Here is a 25,223-nt window from a genome sequence, read left to right as displayed (position 1 = left end):
AGGAAAAGGTGATTCCCTACCTGTGGCAAGGCAGCAGAAGAAAATCTTCTGGTTCCTCTCATGTAAATGTCCACCTCCCAGTATGCATGTGTAATTGTCTAACTTAAATGCTTGGAGAATTTTCCCATGCTCCTAAATGCAGGCCCATTAGGCGTGACCTCTCAAGCATATCCACCGAAGTGAAGGGGAGACCAGCTTTAGGGAAGGAAGTGCAGGAATAACAACCAGAAAAACCTGTCTGCCACAGGACTAGAGAAACAGTATGACTCAGGAGGTAACATGGAAAACACTCCACTTTCTCATGTGGTTGATGTAAAAACGGCACTTAAGAGCACGGTAAGCCAGAGGGAGGAAAGAACCTGACAAGTGAATGGCTCACCACTGAACTCTTGCAAGGCAACAAGGAATCAGGTGCCCTAGAGGCAATTTACTACACTTTCTCTTGCATTTATCTGGATGCCGGGTTCCTGGAGTTTCTATAAGATTTCTTCATATATTCAGACATTCAATATCCTGGCCCCTGTGGTGCAGTAATGGGCCAACAGGATTAATGCCCCAATGGTACAAGAGTATTACACTGATCCACCTTTCCATGCAAATTGTACTGGCTTCATTAGGTTGGTGAGTTGTACTTTCAAAGATTTCCTTCCCCTATTTCCCATGCTCTCTGTATGTGCAGGGTGGCTAAGCCTTTTTTTTTTTTTTTTTGCTTTAGTTATTTTTCTCTTTATATTAAATCAAATCTATGTATATGTAGCTACCTGCTTCACAAATGTGAATAGGTAAAAATATTGCTCATACCACTCAGAAGGCATTCAGTAGAGCCAAATAGTAAATCAGTCACACCATGGAAGTACAAAATTGCTTTTCATAAACTATGATCCGCCAGTGGGACCTCCTTTCTGACCACGGATGCTGTCAGCTATTGATGCCAGTTTCCAATCTGGCAGTCAGGAGTAGTGATCACTGCCATATTTCTAATATTCTATCAAAAATGACTAAAAATATCTTCATTTCATGACTTTCTTAAAAAACAAAATCATCATTTTTTCCTGTAATCTCCCCAATCCCTTTCCCTCAAGCCCCTGAACATTCCTATAATAGAGCAGAAAATCTGTAATCTACATAGTCTCTTGGGAGTATCTTCAAAATCTCCTGGCAGGGCCTTGATATCAATAGTCTGCCATAACCCAAGATACTATGACATAAAATTTCCCTCCCATAGATATTTGTATTTTAATATGAGGCGCTGAGAAACAACTGAAAAAAACACACCAAAAACTCATCATTAAGTGTAAGAATAAAATAAGGACTTGCAGGAACATCACACACTTCTCCTGTTCCTGGGGATGTCCTTTTTGTGCTTCAATTTTAACTCTTTGCTGTAAGAGCAGGTCGATCAATGTTAAATATATGATACTGCCCTGGCCTGTGTGGCTCAGTTCGTTGGGAGCACTGTTCCATGTGCCAAAAAGTTTTGGGCTTGATCCTTGACACAGGGTGTACAGGAGGCAGCCGATCAATGTTTTGCTCTCACATCAATGTTTCTCTCTCTCTCTCTCCCTCTCCCTTCCTCTCTCTCTAAGAATCAATAAAGTATTCTTTTTTAAATACCTAGACTTCATAATGAGCATCTTGTCCATGCTGCAAGCCACAATGGAGATGGTTTGCTCACTGATGACAGGGATCTTGTAGTAACTGCCAGTGGTTCTACCTGTTTGTGAAATGACCTGTATGGGTACTATGACCACAGTGTTAGTAACAGTGTCTCTAACAGAGGCGCTGCAAATTTCCATCAACTTTTTAAAAATGACTGGACAGGATCACCTCTAGGTTAAAGTGTTAGGTCTTCCCTTATACTAAAGCTGACTTTTGGGCTAGCTTGTAATCATCTACCAATTGTTATAGACTGAATGTTTGTGTCCCTCCAAAATTCATATGTTACAATCTTAATCTCCAGTGTGATGGTATTAGGAGGTGAGGCCTTTGGGAGGGGATTAGGTCATGAGGGTGGGGCCCTCATGAATGGGATTAATGCTTTTATTAAAAAAAAAAAAAAGACCCTAGAGAGCTCTCTTACTCTGTGCCATGTGAGGATACAATGAGAAGTTAGCTGCCTGCAGCCTGGAGGTGGGTCCTTACCACCACCCGACTGTGGCGGCAGCCTGATCTTGGACTTCCAACATCCAGGACTGTAAGAAATAAATGCTTGGAGTTTACGCTGCCCAGGCTATGGTAATTCATCATAGCAGTCCAAACTGACTAAGACACGTATCATCAAATTAAATGATTAAGACTAAACTGAGTTGGTAGGCAGTGACATTAATTTGGTTTTTTTACAATATCACAGACTAACAGTTCTGTAAAAGTGACATAGTTCAAAAATAGTCCCATTTCCTTAGATTTGGGGTATATGCTCTTACTTTTCCATCTTGAACAGCACAAACTTGGGAGTAAAGAGTGCCAAAACTACTTCAAAGTAAGCTTGCTTTGACATATAATCTAGAGAATATAAATTCTGTGGGAGCAGAGACGTTGTCTTGTGCATGGCTGTATCCCCAGTACCTTGAAGGTGTGTTGCGTGAGAAATATGTGTTGAGTAAATCAATGAATGACTCAATGGATGTATCATTATTAGATCTGGGTTGCTGTAGATTAATACTTTGTTTGATGTTACCTTGAGTAGGAGTTTTGTTCCCATTAAGGCATCTTTAAAGAATTACCCGTGTAAGACTAATACTAGAAGTTTATAAGTACAGAGGAGGATCATACAAATGACTAGGATGGCAGGGACCTGGTGTGGGATAGACACAAAAGAAGTGTAGGGCGAGGAGCTCACCTTGTAGAGGCATAGAATTTAGTGGGGAAGGACTGAGTAAAGTTCTAGGTAGAACAAGATTAGGAGCAAAGTGAGTAAGTCAGATAAGATCTGCTATAGGAGTTGGGAGAAGATGGGGCTAAGTATGAGTGCTTTAGAGTTGATTCATATGACTGTTGGGTAAAGAACAGACTTGACCAAAGAGAGCTGAGGCCAGGACAGTAAAGAGGAGCAGGGCGGTAACTGAAATGTGAAGTTATATATTTCTGGATTAGGCCCGTAGTGGGAATGGAGAGAAAGGGTGAGCAGAGTGTACACACACAAACACACACTGTTTTCTGCAGGCCATTAAGCTCAGCAAGTCACAGACATCAGCTCATGTGAGGTGATTATTTCATTTATCTTCATAACAACTTTATAAGATAGGTATTATTACCTCAGTTTTCAGATGATAAAATCAAGTCTCGGAGAGGTGAAGTGATTTGCCTAATTGTTTTAAGCAACAGAGCTGAGATTCAAACCCCAGTCAGCCTGACTCCATAATCTTTTATGAAAAGCTAGACAAAATATAAAAAGAGCATGGAGTGAAAGGTAACTCTTAGGTTTCAAATGTGGAGCACTAAGCATATACAAGACATCTGGAAGCAACTGTGATAAAAGAAGAGCAAATACAGATGAAAACTGCTGTAAAAGAACTCCAGGGGAGTTCTTCCATTTCTAGTAATTTCTCAGAAAAATAGTACTGGGCTTCTATGTAATTCTAGACCCTCTTCTGTCCTCATGTTTCAACTATTGGGTTGCAAAGTTGAGAAATAATTCTGACCAAATGGAGTCTCAAATTATAGGGTCCCTTTTGCTGTAGGAGAGATTTCCTGTCGAGTGGAGATTCTTCGGAAGAATGCAAGGTAAGGCTCCAGCTGGCCGGGTCACAACTGTTCCCATATCATACTTCCCTCATTAACAAGTGGGCCTACTATTTAGTATGAAAGGCTTTGGTAATTTTTTCCTCCTTGCCTCTGATCTACTGTTCCCTCCACCTGAAAGGAGTCCTTTTCCCTCTGCCCACTCTTTACCTAATATACACAAACTTAGGTGAAAGTCATCGATCCTTCCAGACTCATCTCAAAAGGATTCTCGAACTGCCACTTTCACTCTTGCTTATTGGAAAATTCTTAGAGTCATAATTGATTCTTCTCTTTCTTTTATATCTAATCGTTTACCCATTCATTCTAACTCTCCTTTTAAATTATGTCTACCATCTAACCACATCTTAGCACCTTCACCCATCGCCCAGCTGGTCCACACCCAGCTTGGATAATTACAATAACCTCCTAACAGGTAACCTATTTATACTCTAACTTCTCTAAGGTCTATTTGCTATTCAGTAGCCAGGGTGATCTTGTTAATCAAGTTGACTATTATCTCTTTTCCCCAAATCCTCCAATGTGCTTAGAATAAGATCCAGTTCCTTTCCATGGTCGGCACCCCTCTTGGCTGCTGCCTCCTCAGCCCCCCAGGCACGCTGCTCCCCGAGGCCTTCGCACTGGCTGCTCCAGGTGCCCGGTACATTTCTCTCCCACATATCCCCACGGCTCTCTCCCTCATTTTGTTCAGGTCAGCAGTGAGCCTTCCCCGACTGCCCCTTCTAAACAACCTCACTCCACAATTCTCTAAATTGTTTAATTTTGTAACACTAAACACTGCCTAGTATATTATGTGAATATGTATATATTTGTTTACTATTGTCTCCTCCAATTAGAAGGTAAGCTACATGTGGGTAAGAATTTGCCTGTTTAGGTCACTATTGTGTCCTAAATGCTAAAACAATGCCTAACACATAGCATCTTCCCACCCCTTCCAGCATCGCAGCTCCCAAGCCCGGCTCTGGCCTGAGAGGGCTATGGGAAGCCCCTCCGCTGCCCACTGTCTTCCTCAGCTCTATTTGCAAAGAGGTGTTGTGAGAGGTCAGAGAAGCCCCTGGGCCTCTACTGTGCTGGGAGACGTGGTTCAGGAAAAAATTGCTAATAGGAGGTGGGCTCAGCTGTGTGTCCCCTCCAAGGCTGGGAGTATCCCATTCCTGGGGCAGTTTAAGAAAAGAACGAGTTGTCTCCAACAGACAGACTAGCTCAAGATCTGGGCCTTCTCTTCGCCCCTCATTTTCCAGAGAAGCTGAGCTAAGGGCCCTCTTTGCCTCCCTCTCTAGAACCACCCCCTCCTCATCTACACATCCCTTCCCAAGTTCAAGCACAGACTCCATCATGAAAACGGATCTTCCAAGTTGCTCAGTTGAGCTGGTGCTGGTCCTGCATCCCTCTATCCCCTGTGGCCTAAAGGGTGAGGTGGCACAGCTCCAGGGCACTATACACGAGAGGATGCCCTGCATAGCGGCACACAGAACCCACAGGAGGACCCAAAGGGCAAACAGGGCACTGAGGAGCAGAGAACCAGGAGAGAGAGTCCCTGTCCCCATCCCTGCCCCACTGTGTCCCAGCCTGAAACTAAAATCCCGTGCACTGTGTGTTTTTTCTTCAATTGAGATATAATCAATATATAACATTGAGTATGTTTAAAGTGTATAGCCTGTTGATTTGATACATTTATATATTGCAATATATAAATGTAGCTTTACTTATTACCTATTGCATGTCACATAATTATCATTTTTTAAAAATTATCATTTAGTTTTGTGATGAGAACAATTGAGATCTAGTCTCTCAGCAATTTTAAAGTTTATAATACAGTATTGTTGACTATAATCACTATGCTGTGTAATTAGATCTCCAAAACTTATCTTCTAGTTGCAGGTTCATACCATTTAACATCTCCCCAATTCCCCTACCCCCAGCTCCTAATAACTACCATTCTACTCTCTGTTTCTATGAGTTCAGCATTTTTAGATTCTATATGTAAGTGAGATCATGCAGTATTAGTCTTTCTCTGGTTTCTCTTACTACACATAATACCCTCAGGGTCCATCCATGCTGTGACAAATGGCAGGAATTTCTTCTTTCTCATGGCTGAATAATATTCCATTATATCTCTCTCTCCCTATCTCTCTCTCCCTCTCTCTCTCTCATATCTTCTTTATTCATTTATCCACTGAGGAACACTTAGGGTGTTTCCATATCTTGGCTGTTCTGAATACGGCTGCAATAAACACAGTGGTGCAGACACCTTCTTGATATCCTATTTTCATTTCCTTTGGATAAATATCAAGAAATGGGAAAGCTGGATCATAAACTCAACATACAAAAATCAGCTGTCTTTCTACACAATAACAATGAAATATATGAAAATGAAATAAAGAAAACTATCCTGCCTGGCCAGGAGTGGCTCAGCAGTTGAGCATCAACCTAGGATCCAGGTGATTGGAGTTCGATTCCCGGTCAGGGCACATGCCCGGGTTGCAGGCTCGATCCCCAACGGGGGGACATGCAGGAGGCAGCCAATCAATGACTCTCTCATCATTGATGTTTCTATCTCTCTCTCCCTCTCCTTTCCTCTCTCTGAAATCAATAAAGATATATTTAAAAAAAAAAAAAAAAAAACTATCCCATTTACAATAGCAACAAAACCAATAAAATACTTAGAAATAAATTTAACCAAGTAAATGAAAGATTTGTACAGTGAAAACTGCCTGACTTTAATGAAAGAAATTGACAGAGACACAAACAAATGGAAAGATACTCATGCTCATGGATTGGTAAAATTAATATTTTTTAAATGTCCATACTGCCCAAAGCCGTCTATAGATTCGATGCAATCCCTATAAAAAATTCCAATGACATTTTCCACAGAAATAGAAAAACAATCCTAAAATTTGAATGGAACCACAAAAGACCCTAAGTAGTCAAAGCAATCCTGAGAACAAAGAATAAAGCTAGAGACATAACACTTCCTGATTTCAAACTATACTACAAAGCTACAGTAATTAAAATAGTATAGCACTGGCATAAATATAGAACATGGACCAATGGAACAGAATAGAGAGCCCAGAAATAAACCCCTGCATAAGGGTCAACTAATATTTTCTTGAAAATTCAATGAGAAAAGGACCGTTCCTTCAAATGGAGCTAGGAAAACTGGATAACCACATACAGAAAAATGAAATTGGACCCTATCTCACATTGGTCACAAAAAATAAGTCAAGATTGATTGCTTAAACATAAGACACCATAAAACTCCTAGAAGAAAACACAGGGGGAAGCTCCTTGCCATTGGTCTTGGCAATGATTTCTTGAAGATGACACCAAAAGTGTAAGCAACAGAGGCAAAAATCAACAGTGGGACTACATCAAACTAGAGTTCTTGCACAGCAAAATAAACAAAAAAATTAAAAGGCAATCGATAGGAGAAAATATTTGCAAACCATATATGGATAAGGGGTTAATATTCAAAATATATAAAGATCTTACACAGTCAATAACAAAATACCAAACAATCCAATTTAAAAAATGGGCAAGAAACCAAATAGATTTTTCCAAAGAAGGTATCCAAATGACCTACAGGTACATAAAAAGATACTCAACATCACTAATCATCAGGAAAATGTGAATCAAAACCACATGAGATATCACCTCACACCTGTTAGAATGCCTATCATCAAAAAGACAAGGGTGAGTGTTGGCCAGGATGTAAAGAAAAGAGAACCCTTGTGCACTGTTGGAGATACTGCAAATTGGTGTGGCCTCTCTGAAAAACAGTATGGAGGTTCCAAAAAAAATTAAAAATACAACTACCATATAATCCAGCAATCCCACTTCTGGGTATATATCCATGAGCTGTGTTCTAGCAGCGGGTAACTTGCCCCACCCAGCAAGGCATATACACAAGAACCTTAGTACTTGAACCAGGAGATGTGCGAAGTTTTCAGGGCCCTGTGCAGCCCTGGGCCCAGGAACAGAAGCCAAGGTTTTTTCGCAGACTTGTCCTCAGCTCCTGGAAGTATAATCCAGGCCTCCCTGGGCTGCCTTAATGTACCACTGCCCCAGCTACTGGGGAGCTTGTGGGCTATGCCCAGGCCTGGCCCCCAGTCTTTGAGAGAGCCTCATGCCGGTGGCAACAGCCCGATCTCCCAAGGCCAGGGGCCCTGGATCCAAAGCAGACTCCCACCCTGTGGCCCACCTATCGGCTAGTACGGCCTAACTCAGCTGTGGCTGGCCTGGCCTCCCCTGCTGCCCCATCTGCGTGGCACCCCAGCCTCACCCCTAACTTGTCCTGGGACATTCTATCCATGTCCATAAGTCTGCCTTCAGTAAATTCCTCTAGCTGTATATCTAGAGTCTTTTAAATGGCAAATGAAGACATTGTCAATATCCCATGATCAGCTATTTCAAATTTCACTATCAATATCACGACTGTTCATTTCTTTGCCGGCAATTCCCTCTTTCCATGATCTTTTTTTGTTAAATCTCACGAGGTCTATCACTGGGGTCAAGGGGTCAACAGCACCATGCAGTTTGCTATCTGAACTGAATGTGCTATGACCAATCACCAACAGGCTTAGAAAGAAGTGACGTGATTGGTCACAGACCACGACATACATTTGATATTTATATAATAATTTTTGGACTGAGGATCTAGCAGTTTGCACTTTATGGAATTATAATTAACATACCATGAGAACTGAAATTCGAACCTCTTTGTTAGAGGATTGGCGTTATTTAGCTAAACTATGGTAACTGAAATCTCTGCATATCAGAACCAAGCAAACTGAGGACTCCTGCACACCAATAGCATTATCCAGGCACTTTTAAAACTTGATCTACACATATCCTGGGGGGGAAATAAAAAAGTGACTTCATGTTTCCAAAAGGAAAGTATTAACCAAGTGAAGTACACAATAGTAGAGACAACAGAGGGTAGAAATGACAAGAGCCTGGCTGTGAACAAACGGTGCTACAGGACTGTTCATCTCAGGCAAGATGCTCAGGGTCTGTGCGCCTCTGTATATGGGGGTAATAACAATACCTGCCTCACGGGGTTAAGAATTAAATGAATAATTTATGTCAGAGGATGAGAACAGTACCTAGCGCATCGGAAACACTCAAAACACTAGCTACTGTTATTACTAAATGAAGAAAAATCTACATGACCCGAGAAGATGGTGTCCCCAGGTAGAAAAGCCTCTCATGCCTCCTGCCTTACTCTCCATGTAATTTTCTACTAGATTTGCCTGCCACCTCTTTAAGAGTATTGAGGGAACTGTGGGGGCAGTGGGGGGGGAGACAACAATCGTTCCTCTGTGTCACCCTGAGTCCTGACCATCATATGATACCCTCAGCCCGGGAAGGGCCCTCCTGTTCCATCCTGGGCTCGGAAGGAGGAGAGAGGTAAGAGGAGAATGAAGCAGAGGAAAAAGTGAGAGCAGGAAACCCTAGTCGGCGACGAAAGATGTGCTCCCAAGGAAGTTATACCTAAACCAAAACCAAAGCCCGACATCAAAGTAACAAAGAAACAGTTAGGGTGCTTTCAGGTCTCCTTTTGTCAAGAACCATAGTAAGTTGTGGAGCCACCCTTATAAAATACGACTCCTTTAGAGAGTGAGTCAAAGCTGAGGCCAAAACATCTAACAATGAGGAAAATTACAAATGGGCATCTACATTTTCTCAGAAATAAAATAGGTGAAATGACTCCGGGTTTTATAAGTCATTAAATTTGCAATTATTTACATATTTCTAATATTCCTCTAATGGAGTCACTGATGAAATTATTCTAATAGAGTCACTAGTGAAATTATTCATTCCCATCAAAGTCATCTACTTGAAATAGGTTGTCCTGTTTCCTTTATTAGTGAGCCAGGGATTTCAGCAAGGAAAATCTCCTTCAGCACTTGATTGTATCTACATCCGTTTCGTTGATCTTGGCTACAGTTATAGTGAAACTTTCACCAATACTCACAAAGCAGCCCCACTTTCCCTGTGGCAATTAGCAGCTAAACTCTACCTTATAAGTTTTGCTGCCTAACCCAAGTTAAAGTTCCTCCCTCTCAGACAAGGGATCAGCCCTCACCTCAGGTTAAGTCTGAGGAACAACCTGAAGAACAACATGTCAAAACCTATCACTTGCCTGCTCCCCTGGGTGGCTGAGTCATGGCCTAGATGGCAAGGCCTTCGTTACCAAGTCCAGGTATTCCTCAGGCCTGCAGCTCCATGAACCAGCAGTGTAGCAAGAGTAAGATTATCAATCAGAGGGGTGTATTTTATGATAGGATCAGAAAAAGCCAAGCTTCCAAAATTTGGGGGGTTTTACACAATCATTTGGCAGCACTCAGTGGAATGTACACCAAGCATTAGGGCTAGAAGGAGCCACTGCTATCATTTAATGGGTGAAAATACTGATGCTCAAGGTATCCTCATGAGCAAAAAACATTCTTAGCTAAACATTAAGAATGCATGGAAATGACCCGAAACCAATGAATTACCATATAAGAGAAGGGTCTTATAAGATGTGGTGAAATGCTGGTAAGTTTGTCCCACAGGCACAGGCAAGGTTACGAACTAAAAACATCCCAGCTTTTCCTTCCTCAAGCTGGTTATCATGTACCGCTGTGTATGCCACCTGGATGCCTCAAAAGTAAGTGGTGATGCCGGCTGGCGTGGCTCAGCGGTTGAGCATGGACCTAGGATCCAGGAGATCTTGGTTCGATTCCTGGAGAGGGCACATGCCCAGGTTGCGGGCGCGATCCCCAGTCAGGGACATGCAGGAGGCATCAATGACGACCCTCTCATCATTGATGTTTCTCTCTCTCTCTCTCTCTCTCCTCTCTCTCTCTCTCTCCCCCTCTTCCTTCCTCTCTCTAAATCAATATATATATTTTTAAAAAGTGAGTGGTGATTTTTACAATAAATACATGGTAACCGTAGTATTATCAAGAAGCAGAATGACATCTGCTTCTTGATGTGCAAAAAATAAGAAATATATTCTCACTCTCTCAAGTTGAGACATTCAAATAAATGATTGCCATCTGACATTAATGATTGAACACAAAAAATGAAATAAATGAGGTCATTTCCTAAAGAGATCAACATGTACCCATAGCACACGCATATACGGACAGACACACGTGTTCCCTCGGAGAGCCACCCCGCTAGCCTGGGAGCCCGTGAGTGACAGCCTCGGGGGCGGCAGTGTGCAGTTCCAGAAGCTCCATCTGCACTTTGCTCTTACCCACCATGCTATAGTCACATAGATGTATCCGCAGGTTTTCCTTTTTATTTCTTTTCTTTTTGGCAAGGAAATATGTAAGTTTGATTAAACTCTTTCCCTCAGAGGGAAGAGGCGCAATGATAATAACTTAATAATGGCCCCATCAAACAGAAAGTTTCTCTTTCTACTATCAAAACATGAAAAACAGACTCTTTATCTTTACTCATCAAAAATGATATAATTTATTACCTTCAAAGTCCACATCTCCGACTAATTTTACTTTTTCTGTCACTGGGTCACGAACATAGTTGATGCCCACATCAATGACAGCAGCGCCTTCTTTAATCATGTCAGATGTGATCAACTTGGGGACACCTGGAAGCAGAGCAGAGGTGTAAAACACTCAGAAAACGCTTAAACTTGGTCATGAGCATAACAAAGGTTTCCACATCTAATGTTTTTGTTGTGGCTTTAAAAACCCCCACCACATGCACTGTTCCTACCTGTACTGATCATTTCTGATCAAGCAGAACAAAGAGAGCACAGGTGGGCTTCCGTGGGCAAACCCTGCAGGATTTACCCCTTGCCTCTGAGGCTGCCTACAGGATTCTCCACATGGGTACCTGCTTGAGCCGCATTCTCAGTTCCCTGCACTGTAAATGGCAGGGGGAGAGTGTGGAGATGAATGAGGCTCCTGCTGAGGCTTAGCGGAGTGAGAACAACTTGGAAACTGAAGGCAGACAAAGGGAAGAGAGGGAGGGAGCGGAAAAATGATGTAAAGTGCCACACACATGTTCCAAACATGAAATGCTCTCTTGAGCTTTCTTTTAATTTTTCTTGGTTTCTCCCATTAATTACATAGTATATGTCTTGGAAAGGTGTAAGATAAAGTAAACCCTACTCACTATTTCTCCATCCCAGTTTGAAAGGTGGCTTTACAGAGATCTTATGTCACCATCTATTTTCTGTATTTTATTTCAAGTACAATACCAGCAAATGGCTAATGTTCCAGTGTTTTTGTTAGTAATTAACAAACCATTCCCAAACTTAACGTCTTAAAAGGACAGTTTATTATGTTTTGTGGTTCTGTGGGTTGACTGAGCTCAGCTGAATGGATCGTCCTTGGCGTCTTTCATATAACTGGAGCCACAGTGGCTGAGGCTGGAGCCACCTGAAGATGTGACTAGGCCGATTTGCCAGGGTGGCTCTCTCACGTGGCTGCAGCCGGTGCCCATGGCTGGCTGAGCTCAGCTGGGGCTGTCAGCTGGGGCATACGGGCATGACTGCTCCATGGGCTTAGGTTTCTCACAGCCTGGCAGGTGGCTTCCAAGAATGAGGGTTCCAAGGATCGGGAAGTAGAAGCTACCAGTCGCTTAAGGCTGAAACCTGGAAACCGGTACAGTGCTGCTTCTGTCATATTCCATTCTATAGAACCCACTTCAATTTAAGGGGGGATAGAGACCCCACTTCTCAGCGTGGGGAGAATCAGAGAATTTGTGGCCATCTTTACCCTACCACAGTGCCTCCGGTGGACACTGTGTCTGGTAGGCGATTTATTCACCTTCACATTCTACATCCCTTGCAGGAAAAGAGCTACCTGCTGTGTTTGCAGAAGCTTTATTCTAGCATCTGACAGTATTCATTTAAGCATTCCAGGTGGCTTAATGTAACCTTGTGTCATATGAATTTTAGTGCTAGTAAGAATTTAAAGGCTATAAGAAATGGTCAGTGCCAAAATAGATACAGCCATCTCTTAGGTCCCTCACCCACATAATGATATAACCAATGAGGCATCAGTGTTGGAGACATATTTTTTCCTCCTGCTTTCCCATTCTATCCCATAGACCTTCTTCCTTCTCATTGGTTCTAGAATAGAAATTTAATATTGCTCCGAGATAATCATAAAACCCTGTTTCTTCTTGGCATCCAATAGAAAAAGAAAAGATGCATTCATTATGACTACAGGAAATATTTTTAAGATGAAAATGTTGCTGAAATACTTATTAAATTCTAGCTACTAGGCTTTTGAGAAAGATCCTAATCTCCTTCCCAATTGTAACTGCTCATAATAATCTCTCAGAAAATATCAGATTGGCAATGGACAAATGCACAATTTTCAAAATAGAGGGAAATGTGAGCTTGATTTTAATTCCCAGGAAAATTACAAAATACATAAAACTTAAAATGTATGTTTATTTTTTTCTGAGAAGATGTTACATACATATGTTTATTGTAGAAAATCTGGAAAACATCTAAAAGTTTAAGATAAAAATCAAAATCATTATAACCTTGTCATTCAAAGATAGTAAGTATATTTTGATTGTATTTTTCTAGGATTTCAAAATATTTATGTATTAGATATAAAGTATGAGTCTGTAATTTTGTTTATTTTGTGCCTCACTAAGCATCTTACCACTGTCATTAAAATTAAATTGTGAGCATCTTCCCATTTTGTCAACTATCTGAAATTTAAAATCCATATGAAATAATTTATTAGGTGGATTACCATAATAAGTTGTACATTCCTGCATTCTTTCCAATATTTTGTTGTTTTAAATAATGCAGTGATGATAATTTCTGGTCAGGGAACTACAGATAATTTCTTAACTGAAGCATCAAATTTGAGAAAATTTTTCACGGAACCCTTATTAACATGATGGGAAAACATGGATGAAAACTCCTATTGGTACAGTTATAGTTGTTTAAATGACATATTCTAAAACTGTTGATGCATTTTTGGGTCTATTGAGGCCTTCCATGAAAAGCATTTGTGCCATTTTCAAAATCCTTATAAAGAACTTGGAAGAACACATTGACACTGTGATGGGTATTTTATCCCTGGCCACCTGCAGGCCCATTTTCTACCCTTCTCTGACCTACCCTATGCCAAGGCTGAGGCCAATCCTTACAGAGGTCTGTGTGCTTCCTATTACATAGCCCTGGGACGCTGCCAGCCATGAGAACGGGCTCAGCTAGCCTACTGGAGGGTGCCAATCCTGCGGAGGAGGGCTGAGTCCTTTAGGCTGGGCCATCCCAGGCCAACCAGCCTCTGCCAGCCACCCGCTGACAGCAGATGCTGGAGCACCAGGCAGGGTCAGAAAGAGCAAGTCAAAGTCACCATGACTGACCCGCTGAACCACAGGCTCATGAGAGCTTTCTTTTAAAGGTGTTTGTTTAAAGTGACTGCATTGTTTTTTGTCTGTTTGTTCTTTTACACAGCAATAACTGCATAGCCTATATTCACAAATGATACAAAATTGGATCGAATAGCTTGTAGGTAGCCACTGTGGAATAATGAACTATAAGTAGCATGAATTTGAAAGGGGATACATGTATAATTCTGAGTAGGTGTTGTACTTGATTAAAAACTCATTAAAAACTATTAGGCTATGATGCTAAGATAAACAGTGTCCAGACAGAAGGAAGCAATGTTTTCCGTTATATTTTAGCAGACTGTCTCTGGAAGCGTTGGCTATACTCTAGGGAAGAATGATTAGAATGGATCTGGAAATCATGTTATGTGCAGCAAGTGCTATCAAACTCGTTGGCTCAATTGTTTATCTGCAACAAGATAAAAAAGCTTGAGCCACAATGTAAAGCAACGATGTCACTACACACACTGTCTCACACTGTTTAATTCAGTCAGCTTTATTCTTTCACAGCAAGACCTTTTCAGTGAAGGAAGCAGTATGTTTGCTTATATTCCGGCACAGCTCCTTGTGCTATGACACATAGTTCCCAAAGGGACAGAAACAGCCACGGACCAGTCCCAGTCCACACACTAAACCCTCCTGAAACAGAGGAAAGGCTCAATAAGCTCAGGCTGCCCAACTCAAGAAAAAATACAATCAAAAACAAAATCAAAACCCAGTAATCGAGTAGCTCTTCAGTATGTTAAATTGAATAGAAATTATACTTATTCTGTATGTTTTCAGAGGGAAGGGTAAAGGAAGGAGGGGACAAAGGAACGGAATAGATTTTAGCTCAACACAGAGAATATTTTAAGAATAATAAAATATGCCATAAAGAGAAACTTTATATTGTCCTATTCCTCATTATAAATATTCACAATAAGGTAAGAAAGGGATAGAATTGGGAAGGTTAGTGATGCCTTCGAACTCTATGATTCAAACGTTCTATTTTGTCTAGTCAAACTCAAAAAAAAATAATTGTTTCTTTCTTCTCACGACTAATTCATTTCTGAACCCATGTAGACTTCTCACCCTATAAAAGGCTCAACGAAAGAAAGAAAAGAAATACAAATTTACTTAATGATTGAAATTATAATAAATAGACATAAAAAAAATTCTATTTTAGATATGTTAAATACTCTAAGCCATCCACTTATATTGTTGTCTTGTAGGGGCAAATGATTGATGTATTTATTAGCTTCCAAAGTATATAAATGCAATATATTTAAATTCTTATCACTTGAAAATAGTGAAATGGCATTAAAAGCTATTTAAATATTTGGTAAAGAAAAGACATACATACCATTAGGATGTGCAGCCAATGTTTTTTTGCTTTTTGTGAAAGTTGAAAATTAACTGATTTCAAGTGAACATTTCCTATAAGCTTATGTTTTTTATGTGTGATGATTTCTGTGATAATTCCGTGGAAGCCTATCCTTAATTCTTATATAATTTGAAGGCTCAAGTATTATATGTGAGAACCGAAACCATCCACACCCACATAGCTTACTGTGTACATTAACATGACTTTACTATTCCACTGTCTTCATCAACATGACTTTATTATTCCAGGAAACTCTTGCTCAGAAAGACAAAAGCTGCAAGTAATTTAGTCTCAGGAACTTACAGAAAAACTCATTTTAATTAACATCAAACTGACTTTTCAGTAGAGAGTATCAAATGACTGTTTGTTCTCCAAGATTGTTAGAAACCCTTGCTTCAAAACCCTCTCCTTGTTGTGTCTACCAATGCAAAACTTTTATATTATGATCCTTACCCAATCTTAATCAAGCTTCTGCATTAAAAGACTTGCCTTAAAACAAACTTCAATATCTCTTAAATATCCCAACATTGTTTGTACAACCTAAGATGCTACTAAAGTAATCTGGAACTCTGGGGATAAAAAAAAATCCAATTTGTGAAATTTGATGATTTGTTTGGTAGAAATATTCCTATTATGGCTGACTTCAAGCTACTAAGGTAACATCACTGAACATGGAATTGGAAAGAAATACTCAGGATCCACCTTCTCAGGCTGATAGGAGCTGGCTCCAGGACACCACTGCTCCTAAGGGACTGTCCAAATAGTGTCTCCCATACTTCTGTGACCATAGACTAAGATTTGCCTTATCAATGGACTGTTTGGGTGATAACTGGGAGGAGCCAGCATTCAACAATATTGGGGATCCACAAAGATCTAATCAAGAACTTCTCTTGTCCATGATCCAAGACCTCAACTTGGAAACCATGGATGCCTCTGTGGCCCCTTGAGTCTCTTGCTGGGACAGGGAGCTGTTGGTCTCTCTGAATGGGGTGGTGAGGTAAGTCTCACAGTGGATCTGTAATGATTTGTTTTCATTATAGCTCCCCAAATGCCGTGTTTATTTAGTCTTCTATGAATAAGAAACCCTTTTGAGGAGTCCTTTGATTATACAGTCAGTTAAAAAAACTTTTATCCTTGGTGGAAATCAGTCTTACTACTTACAACACAATGCGTCTTTGTCCCTGTCATTTTTTATTCTATATCTATAAGAGAAAATTTCACAGGAAGGGGGTGGGGTGAGCTGAATGAATCTATTCTTCAAAATGACACAGACGAGATCGGGCGCGTTCAGGCTGGTGGGAATGCAGACTGGTGCAGCCACTATGGAAAATAGTATGGAGGTTCCTCAAAAAATTAAAAATGGAGCTGCCTTTTGACCCAGTGATTCCACTCCTAGGACTGTATCCTAAGAATCCTGAAACATTCATCAGAAAGGATATATGCACCCTGATGTTCATAGCAGCACAGTTTACAACAGCTAAGATCTGGAAACAGCCCAAGTGCCCATCAGTAGGTGAGCGGATAAAAAGGCTGTGGGACATTCACACCATGGAATACTACGCAGCTGTAAAGAAGAAGGATCTCGTGCCCTTTGGGACAGTATGGATGGACCTGGAAAATATTATGCTGAGTGAACTAAGCCAGGCAGCGAAAGACAAACATCACATGATCTCACTTATATGTGGAATCTAAAGAACTTAATAAACTGAGGAACAGAATAGATTCAATGACATGGAAGCATGGATCAGGCTGACGAATGTCAGAGGGATGGAGGAGGGCAGGGGTGGAGGGGAGAGAGTAACCAAAGAATTTATATGCATATATGCACAACCCAAGGACACGGACAATGATGGGGAGAGGGACTGGGGAGGGGGAAGGGACGGGGTAGAAGGGGTCATTGGGGAGAAAAAGGGACATCTGTAATATTTTAAGCAAAAATAAAATAAATAAATAAAAATGACACTGAGGATGAGGAATTCAGTATCCTTTGAACTTTGGAAAATCCTATGGAAAAACTTTGCTCAGGTCGCTTAGCAAAATTTTATGTGCACTTTCTTCAGTCTTGTCTTGTTTTTATTTTCTGTGAAATCTCTCCAATCCTTTCTATCTGCTGGGAACTGCAAATCAGTCAGGTCAGCACCTGGAGATGGGCCAAAAACGAGGCACAAGGAACAGAAGCAGCACTTTCGGCTGGCCAGTCCTAGACTCCCCGGATTTACCTCAGTCTAAACCTAAGGCCGTGCCCTCTGAGGCAGACTCCTGCTTCTTACGTGTATTTACACCAGAACCCAAATTCTTACACTCACCATTCTAAACAGTTTCACTTCACCAAGGGTCATTGAGAGTTACAGTAGCCATTCTGAGGAACTTCTGATGTGGACAAAAGTGTCCATTTGAGAGGCTCCTTAGAACATAAAGGAATAAAATTCCAAATATTCAATGGTCTGCATTTTTAAATGATTTTGAGGAAGTATCCCAAGCTATTCAGATTCCAAAATTGTTCCCTTAAAATATGTCTTAGCCAAGGCACCAAAAAAAAAAAGTGAAAAACTTCATTTAGATTCCTCCAAATCTCAGCACAAGCCTAGTTCTTTATCTTGTTACTCCCCTCGCCCGGATGCTTCTCCATTTCCTTCTGACTTGTTCCTTTTCCCTCCAGGCTGGTCAGAAACCTCCAAAGTGCAATTACCTCATAAAGTTAAATCTCCCTTGGAGCAGAGAAAACCTCTTCGGTTTTAAGATTTAGTCTCATTTGTTCTAAGCCGAAAGCCAGTGTTAAAAATTTTGCAAAACTTAGAAAAATAAAATTTGCAGAGGAATTAGGAATAGTTTTAGAAACACATAATCCAGCACTTCCAAATATATTTCACATAGTACATATGTCCAGATGCAAAAGAATTGGATGGAAAGGTAGAATTCAGAGACCCCAAAATGCGTAAGAAATCAAAGGGATTTGGAAAAGCTGTATATATTGGATAAGGTCTTTTGGAAGCTATCCCTAAAATTATTCCTGTGAACAGAGATTGGGCTGTGAATCAGACTTATAAGCAAAGAAAAGCTCAATCCATTGGGGAATTCAGAGACAGGATGTTTAATACCTTTAGATAGAATCCAGAAGTAACTCCTGATGCAGATGGAGTGAGCTCTTGGCTAACTTCCTGTGAATAATCTTAAATCTGAAATAAAAGACTCAATACACAAGAAAAACTAAATGGGAAATAGTCCTAATGCTAGAGCTTCAGCACTTTGATAAATATTTTTAAAGAACCTAAGAGCAAACACAGAATAAGAAGAATATTTACCTTACATATAAAACAATTAGACACTCCCAGTCGTTAAACAAAGAGGGAGTCGCTTGGGAAAGACATTTGTAGATGCCGTGAACAGAAAGAATGCTGGCCAAAATGACTCCCCTGCCCCCCGAAACAGACAAACAGACAACACAGGTGCACTTCGTTCTTTGAGGAAGAAGAGGAGGAATCAGACGCCCAACCTCCCAGGTCACCCTTAAATTCCCAAGGAGCAATTTCTCAGTGTTCAAGGCACCTCAGCTCTATCTACCTGGCACTGTGGCCTTGGCCTTGGCCCCTGCGGCTCTCATTCAGCATCTCCCTTGGAGTAAGCGCACTGCTCAGGGGGTGGGCGTCCGAGGACCCTCGGCCTCCTGCACGCCCGGGCCCAGAGCACAGGCGTAAGTCTCCTCCTCTGCGCACTCACCTGCCAGCTTCGCAGGGAGACACGCGTGCTCTGAGAACGGAACTGCCCACAGATTAAACGGTGCCTTCCTGGCTTCTTCCCCCAAATGCCTGAAGACTCCCCATTCATAACGAGGTCACAGCTAGTTTGAATATTCACTCAGACAGGCTGTGTGTCTAAACCAAGCCCAAACTGAAGATCTCCGAGGAGGCAGAGTTTTTGTGGATCACAGTTCTACCATATCGGCAGTAATAACGGGGCTGAACCCACCAGGGTTCAGATTGACCTCTTTAAACCTCTAGCTAAACTTACATAATACTCAAAGTACAAGCTAAAGAGAGACTAAAGCTAATAGAGAATAGACTGATTCTTAACACATTCATCCCCCTACTTAAAAACCCCAATGTGTGAGGAGCTGGACTCATTCGGAATTTTAGAGCCATAAATTAAATATTCATTCTCTGGGTCCTATAGTAGCAAACTCAAATTCTACTTGGACTTTGTGCTATATATTTTAGTTTTAGATCTGTATTTTGTTTTCTTTAGTGTCCCTTTAGATCATAATAATCAATTCTTATTTGTCTTCTTCTGGAAAGAGCAACAATATACCTACGTGGGCTATTATGCCCAGAAGTTTATTAAGGCACCTTTCCACTTTTCACAGGTCCTCAACCAGGATCTAAAGAATCTAAAATTCCCCTGTAATTTTATTCTTATCACTCAGATAAGGAATTTGGGGCAGAATATATATTTCAAAAGATGTGAATGAGAAGCTGAATTTGAAGTTTCTAACAGTTCAAAGTACTTTTATGTTATGCTGGTCCGTCAGCAGATATACCCCTGAGGTACTAGCTAATGAGAAACATTACAAGTACAATGACTAGCTATTAGATTTTACAGAAACATTTGCTATGGCAAAACCCCACTTTGATATTTAGTAGTTTTCAAAACTCTCATATCAGTTGTCTGAGTTCCTGATAAAACCTGCCAACTCTATATTCTGGGATATTCAGTAACATATGAAATGTAATTGTTCATACTTATAATAGCATCATTTAAAAATTCTAGCTTACAAATATAATTATAGACTAAAGCCCAAAGCAGGTTTATGGAGGTAGGTTATTTTTTTCCTCAAGACAATCAATCCATCTATGAATTTATTTCTGGCAGAAGAAAAAGGCCTATTATTAATGTATATTTTCAAAAATAATTGGGATAATTATTTTAGAGTGAACTATTCTCATCAGGAAATTTAGTAAAAAAAATTTCTGAGTCATCTAAGATTTCTCTGTTGTGGGTGAAAATCATTTTGATTGATAAGTGGACTAACCAATGAATGATCTACATGGAATCACACTTCAAAGGTTATAGCTTTTTTGTTGGGTGACTGCGAATCTGTTGCTTTGTGATTCCTTATATGACAAATAAGAAATTAATCACCAGTGCTATCTTGGCAAAATACACTGAATCAATATAATGTTTTAGAAAATAAACCAATACCCAAAGTACACACCGAACATGATTCTACACCCTAGGAGCTAAATTTACCGATATGAAGGTACAACCATTACCCCTCGAGCAAGTGTCAGGCTATATTTTTATTCTTACCATTTAGAACCCCATTTCCCTAGGCCTATTTGACACTGTCCAAACTAAGTTCACATGAATTACAAAAACATCAATCCCTCCCAATGAATCCTCCTATCATAGTCATCTTTAAGACTTTATGAAGTAGCTCAGTCAAGGCATCCTGATAAAAGGAAGCGCCAAATTTACACATAAATTTAATTAGTAGAGTTCAAAGAGCTATGCAAACATTATCTAATTAAACTTCACAACAATTCAGTGAAGCAAGAGAAGGCTGACCCATTATCCTCATTCACAGAAGAGAGATTTTGAGGTGCTGAGAGGCTAAATGATTTCTTAGTTTCATAATGATGAGTCAGAGGTGAGGCTGGGAACAAAACCAGAACTCCTGTGTGGATGTAAAAGTAACACCATGAAAATGCTTATTCAGGTGGATTGCTCCTTCAGCTGGAAGCTGTCCTACCACATAAATTACAAGAGTAACTGCAATGGAATTTGTATGAATGCATACGTTCCCTTCTACATTAGAACTTTTCTCTTCAGCATTACTTGCTTTGGAGGCAGTCAGATGACAGCAATGCAACCTAACTAAACAGAATCGATATTAGTAGGAAGAGTTCCTCAGTGTCTTCTCCCAAGGGTCTTCCTGCTATTTCTAGGGATCTTTAATAAGTACTTATAGACCAGTGAGTCAGTGGCAATGACCACAGAGCATATCCCCTTTTTTCTCTTTTTTCATGACTTCTCTGGTTCCTGTCTGATACCCGTTTGGCTATGATGCTTCTCATGAGAATAATGTCCATACCAAGGGCAATCTCTGGCTGCTTCCAAAGCTCCTAAGCCTTTGGGTGCCAGGACAATGCTAGGCTCCTCGCGGAGCTGAGGGCCAGCCCTGCAATGTGCCATACTTGATCGTCTAGAAGTATGGAATACCTTTGCTCTCAGAAAGACATGAGATCATTCTTGAAAATTTCCATCAGCTTCGACTTTGACTCTTTTCTCTGCAAAGTCCAGTGGACCTGTGAGGGTAAGATGTGTGCTGCTTTCTTCTTCCTCCCATCAACCGAACCTTGTTCCCTTCAAGTGGACAAAGGTGCATTAGGGGCATGGGTAGAGTTGGAGGCCTGTGGGGACAATAGGAAAGAATCTATACTACCAACCACCATGTTATATACAGAGTATTGAAGTCAAATGGAACGAGCTTCAAATACTTGTTAACCCTTTCTTTAAAAGAAAACTGTAAGGACAGATATACTAGTTTAAAGAGAAGGTGGGTTCGGAGGAGGTCTACAGTCAGCTAACAACCCCTTAGGTTCCCAAAGTGAAGTTTGAAAACCAGTGAGTCCAATTCCTTTGCTTTAAAGATGTAGCTCCTGAAAGCCAGATAGACTAGATAATGTATACAAATGAGGCCTGATATTTAGGAAATACAAACTGTTTTAATCCCTTTTATTTTCTTTGTACATAGTGTTAGACCTTCCCTTCTCCTACCTTGTTATGTGTCGGTCTCAGCCTATTAATAAAGTGGCTAGACTGGCCTTTGTGATTCTTATTATGATCCCAAGATACCCTCAGCAATAAATATGAGAAAAAAAATTTTTTTAAAGGTTTATTACTTATAGAACCTGGAAATTACATGGCACATCTGGGGCTATACAGTGAGGTTATAGATAGAGAGTTGAGAGTATGGGCCTGGGGTTCTGCTTTTTATTGGGGTGGAGCACTGGAGGGTCTTGGGGATTCATAGACTCACATTTTTTTATATCTCATGACAATTCCATCTGCTTTTACTTTATGGATATTGGGGTTCTGTTTTCAGGTACATAAGTGTTTATAATGGCTGTATCTTCTAGATGGGTTGACCATTTCATCATTATAAAATGCCACTCTTTATCTCACTATTTTTTTTTTGTTTTAAAGTTGATTTTGTCTATTAGTACAGCCACTCTTGTTTTCTTATGGTTGCTGTTTGCATAATGTATCTGTTTACTTTTTAATCTACTCTTATCTTTGAATCTGAAGCTTATCTCCTATAGACAGCATACAGTTAATCTTTCTTTTATACCAGTCTAACAATCCCTGCCTATTCATTGGATTGCTTAATCTATTCATATGTAGTGTTATGCTGACAGGGTTGGATTTATGTCTGTCATTTTACAATTTTTTTGTATATGCTTTTTTATGCTTGTATGTCTTTGTTTCTACTTCTGTTTCTTATTTAGTTCATTCTTTCCAATTAAACGAATATTTTATAGTATTTAAGGAAATACTTACTTAAGGGAATATTAATTTTTCTAATATATTTTCCCTTTATTTTTTATTTCTTAGTAGTTGCTGTAGAGTTTACAGTATACATATTAACTCATCAGCATTAACTTCAGAATTATGTTAATTTAGTTCCAGTGAGAAATAGAAATATTAATCCTATATAGCTCTGTTCTTTCCTCCCCTTTTAAATTTTATTAACATACGTATCTTTTTTTAAGTTGTTGACATTATTGCAGATGTCCCCCATTCCCCCCCCCTTTGCCCACTGCCACCCAGACCCAGCCCTTCCCTCCCTCTGGCCCTCACCACACTGTTGTCTGTCTATGTGTCATACATGTATGTTCTTTGGCTAATCTCTTCACGTTCTTTCATCCTATGCACTGCACCTACCTTCCCTCTGACATTTGTTTGTACTATTTGTTTGTACTAGTCTGTACTATGTATCCATGTCTCTGGTTCTATTTTGTTTGTCACTTTATTTTGTTCATTAGATTCCACATATAAGTGAGATCATATGGTATTTGTCTTTCTCTGACTGGCACATTTCACTTAGCATGATAACCTCCAGGTCCACCCATGCTAACAAAAAGGTAACAGATCCTTCCTTTTTACAGCCATGTAGTATTCCACTGTGTAAAGGTACCATAGCTTCTATTATCCATTCATTTATCGATGGGCACTTGGGCTGTTTCCAGATCTTGGCTATTGTAAACAATGCTGCTAAACAGAGTGTATATATTCCTTCTGATCCAGACTCTTAGGATACATTCCCAGAAGTGGGATCCCTGGGTCAAACAGCAGTCCCATTTTTAATTTTTTGAGGAACCTCCATATTGTTTTCCACAGTGTCTGCACCAGTCTGCATTCCCACCTACAGTACACTAGTGTTACCTTTTCTCCGCATCTTCTCCAGCACTTGTTTGTTAATTTACTGATAATAGCCATTCTGGCAGGTGTGAGGTGACACCTCATTGTAGTTTTAATTTGCATCTCTCTGATGATTAGTGACATTGAGCATCTTTTCTACCTATTATTACTGGCCATCTGTATGTCTTCTTTGGAGAAGTGTTTATTCAGGTCTTTTGTCCATTTTTTAATTGGATTGTTTGTCTTCCTGGTGTAGAGTTGTACAAATTATTTATGTATTTTGAAAATTAACCCCTTATCAGATTTATCATTGGCAAATATGTTCTCCCATACCGTGGGTTCTCTTTTCATTTTGTTGATAGTTTCTTTTGCTGTGCAGAAGACTTTTAGTTTGATGTAGTCCCATTTGTTTATTTTTCTTTGTTTCCCTTGACCTACGAAATATATCAGCAAAAATATTGCTACAAGACATATCTGAGATTTTACTGCCTACATCTTCTTCTAGGATTTTTTTTAATATATCTTTTTTATTGATTTCAGAGAGAGGAAAGGAGAGGGAGAGAGAGAGATAGAAACATCAATGATAAGAGGGTCATTGATCAGCTGCCTCCTGCACGCCTCTCACGGGGCGTCGAGCCCTAAACCCAGGCATGTGCCCCAACTGGGAATTGAACTGAGATCTGGATCATAGACGAATGCTCAACCTCTGAGCCACGCCTCACCCGGCTAGCATTTTTATGATTTTGCGCCTTTAAGTATCATCCATTCTGAGTTTATTCTTGTGCATGGTATAAGTTGATGGTCTAGTTTCATTTTTTTGCATGTACCTGTCCAATTTTTCCAGCACCACTTATTGAAGAGACTGACCTTACTCCATTGTATGCTCTTGCCTCCTTTTCAAATATTAATTGACCATATAGGCATAGGTTGATTTCTGGGCTCTCTGTTTTGTTCCATTAATCTATATGCCTGTTCTTTTGTCAATATCAGGCTGTTTTGATTACAATGGCCTTGTAGCATAGTTTGGTATCTGGCATTGTGATCCCTCTTTGTTCTTCCTCCTCCAGATTGCTGAGGCTATTTGGGGTCTTTTTCGGTTCCATATAAATTTTTGGAATATTTGTTCTACATCTATGTAATATGCCACTGGTATTTCAATAGGGATTGCACTGAATCTATAGATTGATTTGGGTAGTATGGACATGTTAATGATGTTAATTCTTCCGATCCACGAACATGGTATATGCTTCCATTTATTTGTATTTTCCTCAATTTCTTTCTTCAATGTCTTATAGTTTTCTAAGTACAGGTCTTTATTTCTAGG

At 40.1% G+C, this 25,223-nt stretch overlaps 1 protein-coding gene across 6 annotated transcripts in view; it reads right to left on the bottom strand.

The window, feature by feature from the left end:
• The window catches only part of MTHFD2L (methylenetetrahydrofolate dehydrogenase (NADP+ dependent) 2 like), a 92,631-nt gene that overhangs the window by 8,486 nt on the left and 58,922 nt on the right, over positions 1 to 25,223 (bottom strand). For 4 of the 6 annotated variants that reach the window (XM_081129236.1, XM_081129234.1, XM_081129235.1 and 1 more), the window contains one exon: positions 11,216 to 11,341. The exons of 1 other annotated variant lie outside the window; for it this stretch is intronic. In XM_081129236.1, coding sequence (XP_080985362.1) covers positions 11,216 to 11,341 — 126 coding nt within the window. Of the gene's footprint in view, positions 1 to 11,215; positions 11,342 to 11,562; positions 11,697 to 25,223 lie in introns of those variants that run through there. One more of the 6 variants, XM_081129239.1, reaches the window with a different exon arrangement.

This window comes from Miniopterus schreibersii, assembly GCF_964146895.1.
Source record: "Miniopterus schreibersii genome assembly, chromosome: 1".
Taxonomy (NCBI): domain Eukaryota; kingdom Metazoa; phylum Chordata; class Mammalia; order Chiroptera; family Miniopteridae; genus Miniopterus; species Miniopterus schreibersii.
This window is presented reverse-complemented; position numbering and strand designations above follow the sequence as displayed.